Raw genomic sequence first — 21,643 nt, forward strand, 5'->3', positions numbered from 1 at the left:
AAGTGAGGACTGAAATGCCTCACGTGAAACACTGACGCTTATGCCCAAGTTTAGTTCCTTTCGTTCCACGTCCGCACTTGATAAATCTCTTTCAATTATTACTTACACCCTTCTATGCTACATTTCCATGCTATTCTAACATCAAACAATTTACATACTAATTATCTCATTCTTTTTTTTTAAAAAAGTTTAAACCTTATTATATTTTCGTATTTTGTAACTTATTTAAAAAGTTCATCAAACTTATTTTGTTTTTAAGGTTGAAGACAAGGACAGAGCGATTAAGATAACAATTAATGTTTAGTATGCCCACAGAAGATTTCATCCGTTCAGTTCAATTTGAATCATAACTACTATTTAAATGATGAGTTGGTAGCAATAATTTAATCGTCCAAATTTAAAACTATTTTTAAAATTATTCAAAAGTAAAAATAAAAAATTTTGTATTAATTGGAGAGTGAATTAGTTTCCAAGTTAATAGGGTAAAATTAATTATTTTAGAATTGATTTTACATAAAAAAAAAAAAACTAATTGTTATAAAATCAGCAAAAATGAAATGATTTTCTAAACATTTAATATATATGAAAATAAAAAGCTATATAATTGGGCATTTCACTCAAGCTTTGGCCTTCGACCATAGAAGATATGAACAATGAGGTCTCCACCGACAACTAATTTCCACCACTTTAAGCCCTTATCTCTCTTCACCTTGAGTCAAGGGGAACTTATTTGGAGTCATTTCTTCCCCTTTTGTTTGTAGCGTAAATTATATTTAAGATGATATTAAATCTAAAAGTTTACGGAATTCAGACACTAATCTCCACTTTTATTGTGGTTGTCATTGTTTGTATAAAATAATGTTCCAACACGCGATTTTAGTACTTGCACATCGACGTCACATACGTAAACACAAAACGATATTACAGCATTGCCCCAACTAACCCTTCTGGTTTATGTGGATATTAACTCCCAAGGACGATGTGGAACTAAAGCTTGCAACTAAGGGCACGTGCAACAAATTGCGACAGATAAGTCTCAATTAAGATTAGATTCAGAGATGAGATAGAGCACCTTCCTACCCACATTAAACAAACGATTTAAGCTTTAATGGTGATTTGATATGTCATGTAATTAAATGATTACCAGATACTTATATTTTTTAAAAATAGATAGCTTGCTAATTATCAGTGCCTAAATCACCAAATATAAAAATATGTTTTCAACACTTGCCTTGATCTTCAAATCCACCAATGTTTAGGAAATTAGAATGTAATCAAGTGATGGATGCTGCTAAAATATAGTATATATATATATTTGGCATTTGAAATCCTGTTAACATATTACACACACTGTAGAGTATACCCGAAAATTAAAAAGTAAAAAAAGAATTAAAAGATGAATCAGGTGGATTCAGGAGAAACAGACGAACCAGAACCGGAGCAGAACCCGAATCTGTTCCTATTGCCCTCCATTTTTCCGACCACGAAATGCCCCAAAGATTCTTTAGTCTCCACCAAGTTTTCTCCGCAGAGGAACTCATCGCTGCAAACTCTCTCCACTTCTCTCTCAATTTCATGAACAAATACGTGGGTCTCAGCTGCGCCGCCCCGTTTGCTTCTCGCAAGAACTCCGGCGGTGAATATCGCCCCCATCCTCCCCGGCGTTGTGCTGGAGTACCCCCGTGGCCCGTCTATTAGTATCACGTCCCAGGCAACGTCGTATATGTGGTTTGGTAAGTCGTTTATGGCCAATTTGCAGTCTGAAAACAAGAGGTTTTGGACTGGGCGGCACTCGTTGGTTACTTGTGATTTGTAGTGCTCTATCAGATCGTACAATTCGTTGACCTTCGTTGTGAACTGCACGTCGTACGCTTCGAGCGGCGGGTATTTCTCTTCCAGTTTGGAGATTAAGTAGGAGCTCTCGTCGACGAAAACTGTGCGGCCGTTGTGGTTGAGGGAGTTCCAGAGGAGGGTTTCGTGCGTGAGGCCGAAAACGAGGAAATTACACGGGGTTGCGCAGCGCCGGAGGGAGGCGGCGACAGACTTCACCTCGGCAAAGGACATACGGCCGGCGGAGGAGGTAATGTTCTCGGAAGCATAGTGGAGGAGCGCATCGAAAACGGGTCTGGGCAGCTGAGACTTGGCTCTAGCTGCGGCATTGGTGGCTATCTTGGCGGCGGAACCCGTGTCCCTAGTGCTGAAAAGAGTGAAAGCAAAAGTGAAGATGAAGAAGAGCACGAAAACGACAAGCCAGGCGCGGTGAGAGGCGACAGTTGGGGTTCCTCCTCCGCCACCGCCTGGCTTGTGTAGGGAGGGGTGGAGAACGATAAACTTGGCGCTGGTCTTCATACGAAGGGTGGTTGACAGAAATCCTAGTAGAAGAGAAATGGAGGGGGGGAAGTAAGGGAGAAAGGTTTGAGGTTCTGTTTGAAATGTCACATGGAGGAATTAAAGGGCACTACTCACTAGGTGTGTGCTGGGTCTACCACTGCCACTGCTCCTCGCTCTAAAACAATTCAAGATTTTCTTTTTACCTTTTTTTACTTTATGGGATAAATAATGGAGAAATGATTTGATATATGGGAATTATGAGAAATTTGAATTGGGGCCCCAATTTCAGGGAGATGGAGCCTGGAGCTGGTGGAGGGCCCGCAAATAAAGAGGTTTGGAGCGCGAGGGAAAACACTCCACCGACGAATTGGCTACCGAAATTGTTGTAACAAAAAAGAAACAACGGCTTTAGCTGCAAATTTTATTTGAAAACCTTTTCTATTTAGCAGTAATAACAGAGTGATGAAAAGTCCATTTGGGAGTTGAAAATTTGTTGGTTTTGAAAGTAGAAACAGGAGGGGGGGAGATTGAAGAATGAATTGAGTGGAGTGGAGAGGGGGAGGGAATTGGAGTGAAAAAAGGCTTGAATTGGGGAGAATGTGATAGAGATGTAGATGAGGTGGGTGGAAGTGTAGTGTTATATGAGTGAGTATGGGAGTGTTTGTCGGGTGGGCTTTATAATAATACCCGCCTCCCTGCTGTTGTGTTGCTTCAACTGCATTAATGGAGAATCCCTCTTGAGGTATACCAATTACCATGCATAAAAATTTGGCTATTTCAGTTTGATTCTCTCCCATTTTGCTTTTATGTTTGTCATAAATAAAATTTATTACATTGAATGAGCAACTATTGTAGAAATACATATTCCCCTCATATTCATACTACTCGAATCATCCTATAATTTTTATACTCAGATTATGCATCCCGACTATGACAAATTCGAGCCACGTGTACCAAAGAATATAATTTGCATTCGAACTATATATGAACAAGTAAGAGCTATATTTTCTTGCGTAATTTAAATAAGTCTATAGTCAAAGAATTAATAAGATATTTATCATGTCAATATTGTATGCAATCAAATGTGATTAATAGATATATGTTCAAATATAGAAATTCCCCAATTTTATATATTTTCAGTTATTTTAATAAGTGAAACGATTATATATACCTTATGTTTATCACATTTAAAAGAGGGTGTCATTATGTCGAGCAAGCATGCATGACCAGATAAGGTAAAATGATCACAGTGGTCAGTCAATTATGCTAAAAAAAATTAGATCAAATATTTGCTTACCACACATTGGAAACACGTATTTTGTTAAATAAAGACAGTAATTATAGCAAATTTAAAAAAAATTATATATATATATATATATATATATAGCAGATAAGCATTTGGCCTGATAAGAAAGCGTAAATGTCATCATTGTTAATCACATTCATCACCTCACTAATCCATTTTTCACTCCTGATAAGGGTAAATTACTTTTTTAGAAAATAAATAATACAAGATGCACAAATTGTTTAAATGGTCAAAAGGGAATTTTCTAAAAAGATGTATGAGTATAATATAATGTAAATTTTATGATGGGGATGCGGTTTATTTTATATTAATTATTTGTTTTTGCAGCTAATTTTTTATTATAAAAAGAGCACGAGTATGGGGATTGAGAGCTAGTTATGTCGTTGGTAATGATGTAATTCTACAATAGAGGAGATGTTGATATCAGGCCAACTGAAAAAGCAGGTTCTTAGGCAAAAACACATACTCTCAACTCCCGCTTTTTCCGGCATTTTCCACTTTGTATTATTCATAATTAGACACATATTTTGACTAATGTCCAAACAAAGACAAGCACTTAGTGGGTATTTGTGCCCCGTTTCGGTTTTGTTCCTCCATGCCAGAAAATTCAAAATTCACACTCCTACTTCCAATTTTAAGACTGTGGGTACGTGCTACTCACTCATATATCATATGTTCAAATCGAGACAAAAATAATATATGTATCATATTCATATATATAAATAATAATTATTTGCCTCTCTACATTTTAATTAACTAACATACCTGTAATTTCAAATATTTTACCATTTTTAACACTAGTATTTCTTTGATTTAGCTTAAAATAGTAGCATACCTTAGGAAGTGAGTGCAATTCAATAGACTAACCAATTCTCAAAATGTAAATAAAATTCAACTGTATAAAAAAGAACAACAAGTGATTGTAAACTCCTACAATTATATTCAAATAAAGATTGTTACGTTGGTCGTTCTTTCAATTCTTTTTTATTATCAAATTAAAAGAAAAGACAAAGAAACCCAACTTTTGTAGAGGAGAAAACATTAAATAGGAAATCCAGCTTAAAAGAGAAAGAAGCCCAAATGCTGGGCTTGATGGGGGGCCGAAGATGTAATGCCTTTATCTTGCATTATTTTCTCATTAACATGCTTTTGGGATTAAAAACACTATTCTTTTCACAAACTTATATGTTTGTAAGATGAATAGTAGTGGCTGAGTTCAATGATAGAAGGACCAAAAGGGCCACATACGATTGGGATCCATGGAGCAGCCAATCATAGCCCAAGCCCACAACTCGATTTCAGGGTTTTGCTTAGAGCAAGACAGCCTCGTAGACCATTAAATTTTTTGTTGGTCAAATTTTATTAATATTAATAAAAAAATAAATAATAAATATTAATATTTATCACTAATTATTATTTTATATAAATTAAATATTTTTTTTATAACTAAACTACCTTTATAAGTGTAAATATATCTTCTCACATGCATTAGCATGTGAAAATGTATAAAACTTATTAATCATAAAAATATTTATTTAATTTACGATAAATTATATTTACGTGATTTTTATTTAAATTTTTATTAACATTAAATTTGATAAAAATAAATATCATTAATATTAAATATGATTTTTTTAAATTATAAAAAGTTATGTGTAATTATATGAAATTTTTAAAAAATATTGTAATTATCAATATGTTGAACGATTACTCGGTTTGAGTAAAAACATGTGTACTCTTTTGCTACACACACACACGCGATAGATATTTGGACTACACAGATAGACTGGTACTGTCAACAATCATCTGCCCATACTATGCAAGTTGGATTGCTTTCAAAGTACAACGAAGTTAATGATATGATGGAGATCATTAATAAAGCTGGAAACTTCACCAAAAGATCCTAATTTACGGCTTGTATCTCCGGCGCCGGCGGGCGATAGCTGCTCAATTCATCTATCAAAGCATTCAGACTATTGTAAGAAGACCCCCCTTCTTCAACAGCCTTTCTTGCCATTTCCTTATAATACTTCGCTCTGCTTCTTATTTCCGAGGTTTCTTCTCCCACCATAATCCGCTCCACCGCCTTCGTTACCGCTTCCCTCGGAACGCCTTCGCTTGGCCCCATCTGCCACTTCTTATTGCCAACACAAACTCCAGTTCTCAAAACCTCCGTCACCAGCTTTTCATTGTAGAACTGCTCTGCAAAAACCGGCCATGTGACCATAGGGACCCCAGCGCATATCCCCTCCAGAGTAGAGTTCCAGCCACAGTGCGTCACGAAACCCCCTATTGCTGGATGATCAAGAATCATCACTTGGGGAGCCCATCCCCTTACGATCAGCCCTTTACCTTTAATTCTGTCCTCATATCCTTGAGGCATCCAATCTTCGTTTTCTCCCACGTTTTTTCCTTTCCTCACGACCCAAATGAAATCTTGGCCGGATGCCTCAAGCCCGATTGCTGTTTCGCGCAACTGTGCGGGGGTAAAGCTAGCCATGCTTCCGAAACAGACGTAAACGACGGAATTAGGCCTCTTGGAGTCTAGCCAGGCCAAGCATTCCTGTTCCTTGATGTCTGATTCTTTTCCTCTTTGTGCTTTTTCTTCGGCTCCAGCTTTGTTGCATAAGAAAAGCGGGCCTATGTGCCACGCCCTTCTCCCCAAAACCTTCTTGTAGTGATCGGCGTAAGCCGATTCAAGCTCGTAGCAACTGTTGAAGACAACTCCATAGCTTCTCTTCTCCGACTCTCTCATTTCCTCCCGCAGTTTCGAAAACTCATTCTTAGTGCCTTCCTCTAGCACAAACGGGGCAACTTGTGTCCTTGTAAACGTCAACTTATCTGGAAGATCAGGAACGACAAAGGGCTCAGAGTCAGCGGAAATGTTCTTGAATGGCTTGTGGAGATGCATTTGCTCTGAAATACACTGCGAGAAACAGTTGGTTCCGCCGAAAACCAGCCTGGGAATACCAAATTTGGCAGCAGAATCAACAGTCCACGGGAAGAACATGTCAGAAAGAAGACAATTCGGATTCAGTTCTTGGAGGAGTTTCTCGACTGGTTCTTGCAGCAGAGACAGGGCCTCTACGAACTTGGGAAGCAAAGCAGGTGTGGTTATTTGATCAAAGCTCATTATATTATCGGACAACGAAGATCCCTTCGGTGGGAATTGGACGATGGTCAGGCCGATGTCGTGTCCGGATTCTCGGGCTCTCTTTACGGAGGCGGCGAAAGCTGGGGTGGCGATGATAGTCGTTTTCAGGCCTCTTGAGGTGAAGAGCTTCGCCATGTCTAACATTGGAATCATGTGGCCATGAGCTATCATCGGAAGAAAGACGATGTGTAGCTGTCCCATTTCAGAAAGATACTATGGGAGTTGAAGAAAGATTAATTTGAGGTAGAAGTAGTTCTTGATTTGGTAGTCAAGAGTAGTATGTGAATAATATTGATAGAATTGCAAATGAACTAGTCTTCTCGTATATAAAGACAGAGTGGTGGCAGGGGCTGGAAGACTCCATTCCTTGGAGACGAACAACTTTTAATGAGAGAAGATTCCAATTTGCTTCTTCTTGTTGAATTGCTGAATGGGTTCAAGAGAAACTTAAAAAACTCTTCCTCGTGTTGTCCTTTCCGTAATCTAGGAGATGTTGACATGCCACGCAGAAGTCATACCGAACATGCATGTTCAGCATTCAAATGACGCGCAGAATTGATACCGAACACGCATGATGAGCAATCCAATGAAACTGAGGAAAACTATGGCAGCTGTTGACGTCTTTGCTTGCGTAATTGCATCTCACGTGATTAGACAACGCAGCCCGAGAATTTTGTTCGTATAAAACCAATTGTAGAAAAAATAACATGTACTTATAATGTGATTAATAATTTTTTTAAAAATATATGTTAATTATATAATATATATATTATATTTGATATATAATTAAATAAGATACGATCAGTACGACCAAAAACAATCTGAATGAACATTTTTTTTATTTATATTCTGTCACAATTGATATCATAAATTAATATTTAACACAAATATTTTTTGAAAAAATAAAATATATATACTCAAAATTAACTTGTAATTTAACATAATGCATATACTAAACACATATATAAATATAATATCAATATAGAACATGAAAATAGGATAAAATAAAATTCTTGGCTGCCCAGATTTTTCTATTATTTTAAAAAAAAAATATTTATATTCCTTTAGTTCAAACATGCATGGTGTAGTTCACACGGGTCTCTTTCTTGCTTTTTGCTTTGTGGGGTTGGGACAATACCTACAAGGAGATGCATGCACACATCAGACCCACATGCTATGGGCTACGTATTTTACTAGTATTTTCTTCTACTTTTCGGAGAGTCCTCGGGTTTCTTCTTGATGGCAACAACTCAACACCATCTTATTTACTACCTCAATAATATATACTAGTCAAAAAATGAATAAATTAATAACAAAATTTTTAAAAACTGATGACAAAAAAAATATGAAATAAGAATAACTATCAAATGATAGCAGGAAAAAAGAATGACTTTGTTCTTTTTTTGATGATTTATTAAGGGAGAATTACACTCTTATCTTCTAAGATTTAGTGTAATTATACTTACGTTTCTTATAATTTAAAAAATTACATCTAGCATCATGATATTTATTTTTATCTAACAAATAAGTTCCATGTTAGTCAAAAATTTTATCAAATTTGCTGATATTAACTAAAAAACTGACCTGCAATAAGTCAGTAATCAGTTAATCGAGGATAAATATCAATTCTCATTCAATTTTTTTGTTAATATCAGCAAATTCAGTGAAGTTTGACTAATTGAAGAACTTATTTGTTAGACGAAAACAAATATCAAAAGTGTTAAATGTAATTTCAAACTAGAGAAAAAATTTCCATATAATTATAGCAAATTTAAGGGAAGGGAAATGCAATTATCCCTTTATTTAAATGGAATGTTTGTTTGTCTTGCTCCTTGAATAAACTACTTATATTTTAAGTTAAATTCCACTGCACCCTCCTCCACTCTATTGGTCTGAATTATAACATCACTTTTTAATTTGTTTGTATTCTTACAAACGCTTGAATTGCATTCTTACATGAAACAAATAAACTTGTAAAATCTAGCCATATATATGACAGATTAACACATAAATATATTTGTATAAATAATTTTATTGCAGGCATAACATTGAGAAATACAAGTATGACCAACCATGTCACACACAAGTGGTTTGATCAGCAAGAAACACAGCAGTAGGTGAAACACATACGCATTCAAAATCAGCTGCTTATTTGCTACAAGAAGACTGATGATAAGCACAAAGTTCTTGCAACAGACAACTCAGATCAGAACAAGATGAACCACCTGGTTCAACAGCTTTTCTTGCAATCTCCCCCAACTCCCCAGCTCTCCTTCTTATCTCCAAGCTTTCGACATTTGACATAATTCTTTCCAGCGCCTTCGCTATTTCCTCCCTCTTCACCTCATCATCATGAACCCCCACACTCCACTTCCGATTCCCTACTGGAATTCCCACCTTTAAAACATCGGTCACCAGCTTTTCGTTGTAGAATTGTTCAGCGAAAAGGGGCCATGTGACCATCGGCACTCCTGCAGCAACTGCTTCTAACGTCGAATTCCACCCACAGTGGGTCACGAAAGCCCCTACTGCTGCATGGCTTAGAATCAGAAGCTGCGGTGCCCACCCATTTATGATCAAGCCTTTACCTTTAGTTCTCTCCTTGAATCCCTCCGGCAACCATTTTTCATCTCCGGTGAAACTTTTCTTGACCACCCAAATGAATTCTTGGCCGGATACTTCAAGAGCTGATGCGATTTCGTGTAACTGGGAGTCGCTGAATTCTGCTATGCTCCCAAAGCACAAGTAAATGACAGAATTAGGGTTCTTGGAGTCGAGCCATTTCCGACATTCTTGCTCATCAATGGATGCTATTTTGCCCCTATGAGCTTCGTCGATTTTGTCGTTGCATAAGGAAAGAGGGCCAACATGCCACGCATTTCCCCCAAAAATCTCCTTGTAACGATCCAGGTATTCTGGCTCAAGCTCGTAAAAACTGTTGAAAATCACACCGTAGCTTCTCTTCACTGACTCAATGGCTTCTTCCAACACCTTGTCGAAGTCGCTCTTAATTTCCCCTCTATCATTTGCAGAAACCTGCGTTCTATAAAATGTAATCTGATGAGGAAGATCAGGCACCACAAACGGCTCAAAATCTGTCGAAACCTTCTCAAACGGCCTGTAGAGTCTCATATTCTCTGCAACAGACACCGCAAAGCAACTCGTTCCGTGGAAAGCTAATCGCGGGATGTTGAACTTGGCTGCAGCATCAGAAGCCCATGGGAAGAACATATCAGCAACAAGGCAATCAGGACGTAATCTTTCGAGGAGCTCCTCGACCGGTTCTTGAAGCGCGTAAATGGCAAACTGATAGGAAAATGCATCATCACCCCCATCCCGGATACCTACTTGTGGAAACTTGACACACTCAATGCCGATCTCAAAGCCCTGTTGTCGAATATGTTCTACTTCTTTGACGAATTCCGGTGTGGTGATTATAGTTGTTTTGGCCCCCCGTGAAAGGAATAGCTTGGTCATGTCCAAAGCTGGAATCATGTGGCCATAGGCGGTTAGGGGGAGCAAGAAAATGTGAAGTTGATCCATTAATGCAGTAAGATTTGAACAGAGAAATAATTACTTGTTCACCTTCTACCTAAGTTGTGTTATTGATGATGAGAATAAGTAATAAATGGTGTTACTGTGCATGGTGAGGTAGGAAGCTTTATTGCCAGGGAAAACATTATTGCTGTTGCTGACCAAATCTTTAAGAATCTTTCATAAAGTAGTTTTTTGATGGATAATCATGTACAGAAAATTAACACTAAGCAGTACACTGTTGCTTCTTCAAGTTCACTTTATTCCTTGCTTCTCTTTTAAGTCAAATTCCACCAAGTTTTTTGTTTTCCAAATTTCAAATTCATATTCATTCAATATAAAACCCCTTATCTCAAATGTCATACCAACACTTCTCTTGCAATTGTTTCCAACTCTTTTCTGTGGGCGAAAATGGGCATCAAGTTTCCAACTCTTTTCTCCGGGCATCATGTTTTAATTTATCGCATTGTGTTTCATAATTAAATCTTTCTTATAATTTTAAACTCAAATCTTAAATAAAGACTTAAAATTAAAATTATAAAACTTTTAGAGTTATGAAATGCAATAAAGTGAAATAATAAGTAAGAGACCAAAATAAAAAATAAATAAAATTATGAAATATAAAACACTAAATTCTATTGGGTTCTAGTGGTGTTTTAATATTATTGAAGGGTTATTTATGTCTCTTTTAGGTGGGTAGAATAAACCCTTATCACGTTCAACATAGCAGTTCAAATTATAGAGTTAAATTTAACGAGTTATAATTACATGTTCATATACAGAAAACCTAATGATTGAAATTAAATAAGAAAAATAGTGAACAATGTTTTCAGCAAATGCACATAAAAACAAAAATAATTAGCATTTCCAAGAAAATATAACTTTAGAATTAAGAATATGCATATAAGCAAAGGGATAATTATATTTAGATTTCTTTTAAAAATGCGTTATACTTTCACCAAAAAAAATTGAAAATTATATTTACACCCTCTTCAAAAATTCACTATTTACACGTTACCCACTTTTGTTAGGATTTGAATAAAAAATGTAGATATTTGTACAAAAGAATTCCATAAATCTTACCTCTCATTTAACGTTTCTGTGTAATAATTCTATACTTATGAAGAAAAAATATAATAATATTAACTTCAGTGTATATATATATATATTACATTTATCCCTTTACAAATATAAAAATATACATAATAATATTAAATAGGGGCAAAATTGAATTTTATATTAATTTGTTTTGCTTACATCGTTGTTTCCCATCTAAACTCTGACATAAAGGGGATTAACACTATGAAACTTTTTCTAATGAAATATAAGTGTAATTTCAATTTTTTTTTTTAAAAAAAATGTAATTTAACATATTTAAAAGGAACATATGTAACTAACTCTAAAAATTAAAATAAGATTCTCTCTTGTCCAGCTGTCCTACAGCTTATCTAATAATTTTTTCTTTTTTCCCCCTTGTATATACCTTTCTCGAACTTTTAGTTAGTATCAAGTTTAGTATAGTATTATTTTTAAAAAATATATTTATTTTCCATCTATAAATTAAGTTCAATCCCTTTTGCCCAAACAAAACCTACAAACTTAAGGATCAATTTGCCGTTGTTTTGTAACCTCCTGAACAGAAATAAGCTTCTTTAAAGGAGTTGTGACGCACGCCGTTGGAATTATATTTGGTTGCTTCACAAGAAGAGTAGTAACACCGGTGCCCCAGATTCCCCAGAAATTTGAAGTGCGTGCTACAGGGGGCCGCGCAATCGCAGCTGCACAAGCACTAAATAAGCTGTGCATGCCGGCAGCAGGGCAGACGTCTCACCAATTGACTTCATTGGCCTTGGCCGACGTCTTGTCTGCTTCTAACTCCCCAAGCCTGCCAACCACAAGTGCTTCACTTCCAACAGCATCAACATCACAATTGCCGGATTCTTTAAGTGAAAATGCACAATCGTATTAAGTTATGCAACAAGCCACTGATTTTTTAAAAGACCTAGTTCTCTACAAGAGGGGGTCATCAATTCATATACACAACCATTTCCTCCAACACTCTAAAAGACGCTTTCTTTCCTCAAAAAGGGCGTTACAACTTTTTACATCTTGCTTCCACCAGCTTTTCCTGAATACCTAATGAGGTATTACAGATTTCTTTCTAAAAAAAGGAAGTTCCACGATTTCACCTACACTTTGATTTAAGCATCTTGTCGGATGATATGCCTCTGCCTCATCCCTACAGCCCCAGCCTCCCAATTGTGTTCGTTCACATCAGTGCCATTAGCAGCAGAAACATGGTTCTCAGGCACAGTACCAGAATCGATCCGTCTCTCTGAGTTCTCCCCATAATTGTGGAGTCTCCGACCAATCAAATACCGGTCATCGCGTATGGAATTGTGGAGATTGGTGAACCAGACATGGAAACGCTTGAAACAGAAATACAGCACACTGAAGAGCAGGCACCCCAACCAGGCATATCGGTACACGGCTGAGTTCACCACTAATGGGTACCCAAATATAGGAAACACTCCTCTTGATAAAACATAGGGAACACATAAAGCGGTGAGCAATTTCATAATGATTGGGAAAACAATCTCCCGCAGAACCCAAAGACCTTGAAGCCTTGAGAAACCATCTTCCCTCACCCTTTCAAATTTTACACGCCAGCTATCATCGACCAGTGGCATCACGTGATCCAACATAACCTATATAAAGGAACACAAAATCCAAAGAGAACGAAACCATCAGTGATCCGTCTGAATTACATGGAGCATATATCACTAACAACATACAAGCACACAAAGTTTATTCATAAAGTCGCTTCTTAGTGCAGGCACTAAAAGAGGTAATAATGTGAAAGCCACACAGATTAGAACGCGGCATGATGCCTTTTGAGATGTGGTAAACAGAACGAGTGGGGGAAGAAACAAACAACAAAGGAATATAAGTTAGCAACCACATCCCAGGCAGAGAGGGGAATGCTCACCAGTCGAGTCCAGATCTTCAAAAAGATTAGTCCTAAAGCCCAGTCCTGATACAGAAGGAAAACTGGACTTTCATCGATCGGAACCCGCATAGGCACGATTACAAGAAGTTCAAACAGCAGTCCAATCAAAACAGGAATAACAAAGATCTGAAATATGAAAACAATATACATGTCAGAAAAACTAGGAACCCTTACTATTTTATTCAAACACAACCAACTCCGTTCTTACCCAAATCGACAACAGCGCAGAACTCTTGACAATAATGCCACACCATTTCCATATCTGAGTAAGCAAAAGTCTAGTTCTCCTTGTTCTAATGAGATCAATGCAGTACCTTGCTCCAGCCAAACCAGTCCAAATGAGATAGCTTCCGATGACAAAAGCATATAAATCTGGAGGAAAAGGGCAATAAAAGACTTTATCTTCATTTCAGACTGAATACAATTACATCACTACCAGACTTGATGGCAATTATCTTACCATTGCACTTGATGCCATGAGTTATTGGGAGAAGTGGGAGGGCATTGAAGAGTGCTCTCCCAAGGGATACAGGTACAACGATCAATGCAGAATTGAATACAAGCAAAGTCATCCAAGCCACCACCAACAGTAGGACAATGCGAAGTACAAAGGCCCACCTGCTGCAATATTCAACAAGACAACATAAAGCAATAATACAAAATGTTTGACCATGAAGGAATTAAAACAAAAACAGTGACAGTATGGCAGTGCTCCAAAAGCTATCCACAAGGATTGGCTCAATACAGACAAAATAAAGACAATTAACAACAAAATAAAAAGTAGCAATGACAACTAAATGAAAAATGTACTGGAAAGGTATCAAGCAGCCAATGGAATGGATAAAAAGGACGCAAAACACGTTACCAAGATAAACCAAGCCCTTGGTAACCTATGTGAATACCATCAATGAGATGATTTTTTTCACGAGAACATGTAAAATATATAAAACCTTTGTACAAAACTAATAAATAAGCAGGAACAAGAATGACAAGACAGCCGTCCATATTAATGCTAGAACATATGCTGACAACAATGTGGAGCTTCTGCCAAACTAAAGACTTCATTCAGTTGGGGTAAATTTTAATTTGTATTCAATTTCTTTGTTGATAACAGCAAATTCCCGAATTTTACAGATGGATCTTGTTGGACGGAAAGAACTGCCAGGGTACTAGGCGTAGTTTTCCAAACCACATGGGTCTACATGTAATCGCACCAAACCTCATGAGAGGGCGGTGTAATTACCCTATATTTTATATAGTGGTAAGATGTTAAGGACTTAGTTAAAACTTACTCTGGATCAGCTGGTTCATCATTGTCAAACTCCTCTGCAGAATTGGCGTTGGCCACCAAATGCATGGGTCTGTTCACATCTTCAAGGGCTACAGCTCGTTCCTGACCAACTGCCTGTGCATGTCCTCTATCATGTCTCCCTGGATCCCCATTCCCGTTTTCATGTCCACTATTATCTTCTGGCTTTGGGAGCAGAAAATCTGTTAGACCAAGTGCCCAGCCAACAGCAGTGAACCAATACCGGAGAAGGGATTTGAGAGTATGCCGCAGTTTAAAATGCTCAATTGCAAAAGGGATGCATATTTGAAAGAGAAGCATGTCAGCTGGAATTTCAGTGAATGGATCAGATACACTGCAAAAGAACAGATGTCAAAATGTAAGTAAATGCAACAGACCTCATTAAATTATTGCAGAGAAATGTCGGAGCAATCTTACGTGATATCTAAAGGAAAAATGGAAGGAACCATCCGCATTGCAAGTTTAACTGGCAAAAATACCAGCATCACTATCAAACTCCCATATACAGCAACAGACAACAATACTCTGCGAGCATGCTTGTGCACGGGATCATCAATTAGATCACGGAAAGGGTTGTAATTAGGATCAGCTGGATCTCGAAGAAAGTAGAGTACCCCATTGCGTAAAACCTACATCAAATGTATATGGATTAGAGGTATGAATACAAATCCCTCGATGTTGAAACAACACGTACATTAGTTTCGCTTCATACCCCTCGAAGAAGGCTGACAAAGATACTTATTTGCAGCATGTAAACAATTCCTACAACCCAGTGAACCAAGGAGCTTGCAAGTGGTGAGATTGAGAAGAACTCAACTCTCTGAGAAATCGACTTCCCAAACATCCTTATAGTACAAACATCCAGCCACCATCCACACATCAGAGGGAAAACCCCAAGTTCAATGACCAGAAGGAAAGCAACTTTAATCATAGTCATTAAATGTCTCATTGCCGCCACAAACTGCCTGAAGAGAGATGGAATAGTTTCTGCAATGGAAGCAATGCCGTAGAACCTCCCCATTGTCAGAGGCTCTCCTCTTGAATACCGAATTAAGGTAACAATCCCAAGGTAGAAGATTACAAGAGAAAATATAAACATGTAGCCAACAGCAAGAGTCGTAACATCAGAAAGGCGTGATGCCCCAACAGTCTGCACCTTCAAGATGTCTGTTGCAATTGTAGAGCTTATGTTGCTTGACACCTCAGTTTGTCCTGTTGCATTTACTTTCAGAATCTCCGCGACCTGGCCAAGCAAGCCATTGTCTTGGTTATCAGATGTCAAATTTACAACTGCAGTCAATGCATTCTTCAGCGTAATATTGGCCAATGAAAGCGCTGATTCAGTAAGCGGGACAACTGTAGATAGCACTGGACTTGTAGCAGAGGACAAAAGCCATGACAAATAATAGAGAATAACTCGTCCCAGTGAGAATGGCACAAAGATCACAACTCCCAAGAATATCATATTGCTAGCAAGAACCTGCAAGAGAAAAGGTCAAGAGTGAATCAGCAATGCAGCAACTAACCTTTCTGAGATCCCAAATGAAAAAAATTAGTGTAAACATCTTCCAGCCCAGTGCACTGGGGGCTCACGGGGGGAATCAATTGCTAAAATTAATAGGAGTAGAAAATCAACAAATATATATCAAGCCAAAAGAAGACAGGTAAGGTACTCAAATACATTATCATGCATGACTAATCCAAATACTGATGCTTTCTTTCCATAGATATAGCTACCAATGGAAGAGGCAAATAAATAGAATGCATTGATGATTTAACACGTGAAACCCAAAGATATGAAAACAAAGCCAAGTGTAAAAACCGAAGACAAACATGAATTCTCACAACACACAGGAATGTATGGTCGAACAAATATAAGCTAAACTGTTTCATACATGGAACCTGTTCCAGTAATGAAGATTCAAGGAGAAAACAGACCCGCGATATCTGTTCTGGATCAGAAAAGTTAGAGCAAAGTAAAGATCACATGACTCACCGTGAATGCATTTTCAACCAGATGAAACACAGGTCCCTGCATGCCAACCAGTTCGTCAAACGGTACATCCTCTGCGCCATCAGCATCATCCAAACCATCAAACATCTGTTCAACATGGGCCTCAAGGCGAGCTGCCTGCATCTCCCACCTAGCTGCAACATTTTCTGCATTCCGTCGGATCATCTGACCAGCACCAGCAATTCCTTGTGCTCCACCAGCATCTTCACCATTCCCCTCAACAACAATATTTCTATTTGCTTGTGCTGCCTGCCTTCTTGCAGCACGAGCTCCATTTCTCTCTCCTTCATCTTCTCTATCAGCATCTTGCCCACCGAGCTCCCGTAAATGTCTAAAGTAATCTCTCAGGGAAGTTGCCCCAAGAAAAATGAATACAATGCTAGCGGAAAGCAGAAAACCATGCAGACAATCAGTAAGAATGACTGTAGTAGATAAGTGACTCAAGAATAGTCTTTGGGCTTCTCCAAAACCTCTAACAAATGCCAATCGCCAAATCCAGAATGTGATAAACGGAATAATGAGAAGCCAAACAGAAAGTACAAAACTGAGGCGTAGAAAGAACTGCAGGACATGGCAGGCTTTCAAAGCTATCCCAACCACAAATTCCTGAAAGGGAAGCCTTGCAGGGGCATTTTCAGCATAAACTGGAGAAAATGAAAACGGATGCTTGCACACCTGCATTGCACATCAAAACAACAAAGAAAGTCGGGCATGGATTTAAACATTCTCTTGACCATGATGACTTGATAACCCCAAACTGAAGAAAATCAAAATAGCATTAGGCACAGAAACTTCAAGAACCACCATAATTCTAGCCCGTAATACAAATTTACCAAGAAAACAAGCAACTGCATAGGTCAGGAGTTCATATAAGAGAGATTTATTTGCTAAATTGCTAAAATTGGACTCAAACTTGGCTTGAACTGAGGAGAGTCAGCTGAATTTTGTTTCAACTTCATCCTTCTACAGAAATTTCTACCAAATCTCGAACAAACCCGCACCAACAAAAACAATAGCATAGGCAATTCGCAAATACTAACAACCACTAATCAAATATTAACAATCATGCGAATCTAAAAATCCAAACCTCGCATTGGCGAGCGTTGCTGTGATTGAGCCACTGAAGAAGGCAATCCTGGTGAACAAACTTGATGCTGCCGCTGCAGGCGCATGGATACCGCAGCGGATTATCGGCATCGCCAGGGTTTCTGCAGATCCGACAAACATCTTCCTCCTCGTCCTCATCCAACAAATCATACCTGCCCCCACCATTACTATCATGATTGCTTTTAACGTTATTACTGCCGCTACTATTCTCGCCCGGCGAGGAACCGATGGAAGACACGGCCGACTCCAAGGGCACCGCGGTCGAAGAGCATGACGTCCCTTCCGCCGTCGCCGTCTCCGGTCGGATCTCCATCGAGTCGGTGGAGAAACCGTCGGATCTTCTTTCTCTCTCTTAGGGTTGGTGAAATTTGTGGTTAATGGAGAGCTGAGTTGGGGGTTGTGCGGGGATTTAACTTAGAAGTGGGGCTACTTGCGAATTTATGAAAGAAGAGAGCATTGAATTGATTACGGTGGCGTTTCGGGGACCGGACTATCTATTGTGATTTAAAGGTTGTTGTTGAACTTTGAGAATGGGGAAGGAAGCAGAGCTGAGATGACGGATTTGCCCATATACGAGTCGTCTGATATTTTTTATGTGCTGGGGTAGGTTGGGAAATGAAATGTAAATTATCCGTTGGAGGTCGGCCAAAGTTTTCGTCTGGTCAACTCCGTTGAAGATTTTGAGTCCCGACTCCCCACCATTCCAAGAACCTTCTCCATCGCTTTGAAGTTTGAACTCTTTTCTTCCCCTTCTATGCAATTAAAACTGAGACTAGACTAACAACTTCATTCAAAATTTATAATGATGAGAACAAGATAAGAGCCCGGTAAGTGTATGTTAATTGTTTTTTGTTGCATTATGTTTCTGTATTAATATTTAACAAATTAAATATATTGAAAATGACAAAACTATCCTTGTGAGAACGAGAAATAAAAAAACGACAAACATTTGCATCTTTTTATTTGAGTTGGGTCTCGTTCGATTTAACCCGATTTATCAATCACTGTTTGTAAAGTCGTTGTGAAAATTATATGTGGAATTGTATGTACGTGCATATTTAGACTCATATGACTGTTGTAAAATCAATTTTACAGTGCACACATAATTGATATTTAGTTCTTCAATCTAACATAGTTCATTATAAATCGTCAATTGACCAAAGGAACAATAGATTTTAATCGGTGAATACACTAACAAGCCTAACATACTTTTATCCAAACCAATCTAATATTTCTACATGTAGAGAAAGAATGGATAAGAAAGAAATAAAGAGAAATAGACTTAAGGTATGGACAATACTTTTCTTAAACTGCTAATTGTCCCACTATAAATTTGTTGCCCGATTTATACGATAATTCATTTAAGTTTATTTATTTTTTATTATTAAGTTATATATATATATTCCTCAACACCGAAATAATTCATATAACAAAGTAAACAAGATTTTATAGAATGCGATCAATTTCCCTAAAATATGACAATAATAATTTCAAAAACTTTCCTCGAAATTAAATATGTGTGAACACACAATTTCAGGAACGAATTATACCATTTGACATTGAATAACCACAGGAATTTTGTACCTTCTACGTAAGCATTGCAATGTATTAATATAGAAAAAGCTTCGTAACAAAAGAAATCTTACGCTCGCATACATCTCTTCGTTTTTGTTGAGAATTTTGAAATTTCAATATTTTGAGAATAAATAAATAAATTATACTTATATAATTATATATTTGATTCCCTTCAAACTGTACTTTTGAAACTTAAAAAGATATATTTCTTTATAAATAAATTTTAAATTTATTTATTCTCAGATGTGGGAGATAAGGTATATCCACATTTTTATACTTACAAGCTATTTTCAAACTCAACCTATTAATGACAACAAAACGAGTTTAGAGCAAATCTTAAAAATTTGGGACATATCTAGCTTAATCTTTGCAATACTCGTTACCCTGACACGAGTAAAGTCCCAATAGGGTTAATCCATAAAATCCGACACTAACATTTATTTTCTTTAATTAATCAATACAGTTTTTTTAAAAAATAAAAGTAACGAGCTATTATTATATTAAAAATATACGAGTTATTATTTGTTTTTAAAAAAATACTTATTTTATAAATATACGCATGAAATAAAATCAATACTTTAAAAATATAAAATAAATATATTTAATAAATTATTCAGAATTAAACATGACAAATCTCACATAAGACCCGACACCCAATCAGATCCAACTAAATACATAACATAAAAAGTTGTCCTCAAACTGAAACCCGCCCCATTTGCCATCCTCACCTAGTATGAGAATTTGGTCTTAGATAAATGGGTTATATTTGTGTTGTGGGCTATAATTCAATGGAAATTAGTGGTGTAATTACAAACCCCAACCCAATGCCCGACAAATGAAAAATACCTATGAATAAATACATGTGTGGGAACATCTTTTATTTGAAGGCAATGTGTATTTTTGGTGGGGCCTCCAAACTGCAATTTGCAAATTGCAAATCAATCACTCAATTTCTTTTTTTTTTTTTTATTTTTTAAAGGTCCACTTAATAACACCTTACCAACCACACTCAATAGTGATATGGAATTTCTCAAAATGTAAGAAGAGGGAGAAGAAGAGTTGGTGTTTTTATATGATATTATGTTACCATCTCCTAATTTTATCTAATATCAACTTTACATAGTGTAGTACTCATTCATTTATTTTTTATTTTTAAGACTTATATACTTATTTCATTTGTCGTCTTTCTTTGACAAAAAGTAATTTTTTATCTGGGATTAAATTAAAGAATATAAATAATTAAACTTTGTGCATATTTTTTGAAAAAATTATCGCACGGGCATTCATTGAGACCGTTTACTGATGGCATTTTTAATATGTGTTATATGTTAACGGTAGTTTTAAGTATCAAATTTACTGATATTAATATTTAATAATTTAATAGAAAGGAAAGTTGAAACAAGAAAAGGAAAGTGCAAAAGGGAAAAATGATAGAAAAGAGTGAATTGGGGAGGGGCAGCTGATTCCATCCTATGAAAAAGGTACACCCCCACCTCCCCCACCCCACTGTAAAAGTCAAACAGAAATAGGACAAATGTTGCTTTACAAAGGAAAAGCAACATTCAACTCATTATTGCCATCTAGTGGAAATAATCTATGACTCCATTATCTTGACAAAATAAAATATTTATATTCAATTGATTTACTATTAAATATTTTTTATATTAGAAAAATTAATTTAACTTATAATAAGTGAGTAACGAATTAATTAAAATGAATATAAAATTAAATTCAAATTTTTTGCCAATATTAATAAAATTAGAGAATTTTAATTAATTCATAAATAGATTTATTGATCAGAAACTAAAATAAGGAAAAAAGTATAAATTAAAAAAAATTGTGTATAATTACATTAAATTAGGAGAAAATTTAATATAATTATCCAAATAATAATAATAATGTAATAAAACTAATTTCCAAATCCACTATTTTGTAATTAATTCAATATTTTGATTTGTAATTGAGGTAGCTAAAACGCGAGGTCCTGAAAGTAAGGGTGCAGTGTCTTTTTCGCATGATCTCTCTCAACACGTTGCATCATGCATGTTGTATAATTTTTCCCAACTTCTCAATCCCATCGCTCGCCTCCAACTCCATCAAAGGAAAGCATCAAATCCCAAAACCTCAAACATCATCAAACCCTCCTCTCTAAAACTCTCTTTAATTATTCTTCTTCTTTGAATATGGGATGATTTGCTTTTCGCGATTTCTAACTTTTTACCCCTCTCTGTTACTGTTCTTTCACTCCTCACAGCTTATTGCTGCTGTCGGTGGAGCTCAACCCACTTCTTCTTTATTTGCTG

General features: G+C 36.7%; 4 protein-coding genes across 4 annotated transcripts; all 4 read right to left on the minus strand.

The window, feature by feature from the left end:
- LOC105169520 (protein IRREGULAR XYLEM 15-like) lies at positions 1,285-2,673 on the minus strand. Its single transcript, XM_011089924.2, has one exon. The coding sequence runs from the start codon at positions 2,347-2,349 to the stop codon at positions 1,402-1,404; it is 948 nt and encodes a 315-aa protein (XP_011088226.1). The 5' UTR covers positions 2,350-2,673; the 3' UTR covers positions 1,285-1,401.
- Positions 5,326-7,195, minus strand: LOC105169521 (scopoletin glucosyltransferase-like). Its single transcript, XM_011089925.2, has one exon. It carries the CDS (start codon positions 6,990-6,992, stop codon positions 5,541-5,543), a length of 1,452 nt encoding a protein of 483 aa, XP_011088227.1. The 5' UTR covers positions 6,993-7,195; the 3' UTR covers positions 5,326-5,540.
- LOC105169522 (scopoletin glucosyltransferase-like) lies at positions 8,785-10,511 on the minus strand. Its single transcript, XM_011089926.2, has one exon. The coding sequence runs from the start codon at positions 10,332-10,334 to the stop codon at positions 8,940-8,942; it is 1,395 nt and encodes a 464-aa protein (XP_011088228.1). The 5' UTR covers positions 10,335-10,511; the 3' UTR covers positions 8,785-8,939.
- Positions 12,250-18,329, minus strand: LOC105169523 (probable E3 ubiquitin ligase SUD1). Its single transcript, XM_011089928.2, has 9 exons — positions 17,746-18,329; positions 16,641-17,333; positions 15,357-16,124; positions 15,062-15,273; positions 14,628-14,978; positions 13,796-13,956; positions 13,544-13,707; positions 13,315-13,461; positions 12,250-13,033 (listed from the first exon to the last, which is right to left on the minus strand). Exons 1-9 carry the CDS (start codon positions 18,076-18,078, stop codon positions 12,527-12,529), a joined length of 3,336 nt encoding a protein of 1,111 aa, XP_011088230.1. The 5' UTR covers positions 18,079-18,329; the 3' UTR covers positions 12,250-12,526.

This window comes from Sesamum indicum, linkage group LG8, assembly GCF_000512975.1.
Source record: "Sesamum indicum cultivar Zhongzhi No. 13 linkage group LG8, S_indicum_v1.0, whole genome shotgun sequence".
Classification (NCBI taxonomy): Eukaryota; Viridiplantae; Streptophyta; class Magnoliopsida; order Lamiales; family Pedaliaceae; genus Sesamum; species Sesamum indicum.

Coding starts and splice junctions, on each gene's coding strand:
- LOC105169521 (XM_011089925.2), bottom strand. CDS start 6,992: ATGGGACAGCTACACATCGTCTTTCTTCCGATGATAGCTCATGGCCAC.
- LOC105169523 (XM_011089928.2), bottom strand. CDS start 18,078: ATGGAGATCCGACCGGAGACGGCGACGGCGGAAGGGACGTCATGCTCT. Junction 16,125..16,640: donor TGGTTGAAAATGCATTCACG/GTGAGTCATGTG, acceptor TTTCTCTTGCAG/GTTCTTGCTAGCAATATGAT. Junction 13,034..13,314: donor TGAAGATCTGGACTCGACTG/GTGAGCATTCCC, acceptor TCCTTTATATAG/GTTATGTTGGATCACGTGAT.
- LOC105169522 (XM_011089926.2), bottom strand. CDS start 10,334: ATGGATCAACTTCACATTTTCTTGCTCCCCCTAACCGCCTATGGCCAC.
- LOC105169520 (XM_011089924.2), bottom strand. CDS start 2,349: ATGAAGACCAGCGCCAAGTTTATCGTTCTCCACCCCTCCCTACACAAG.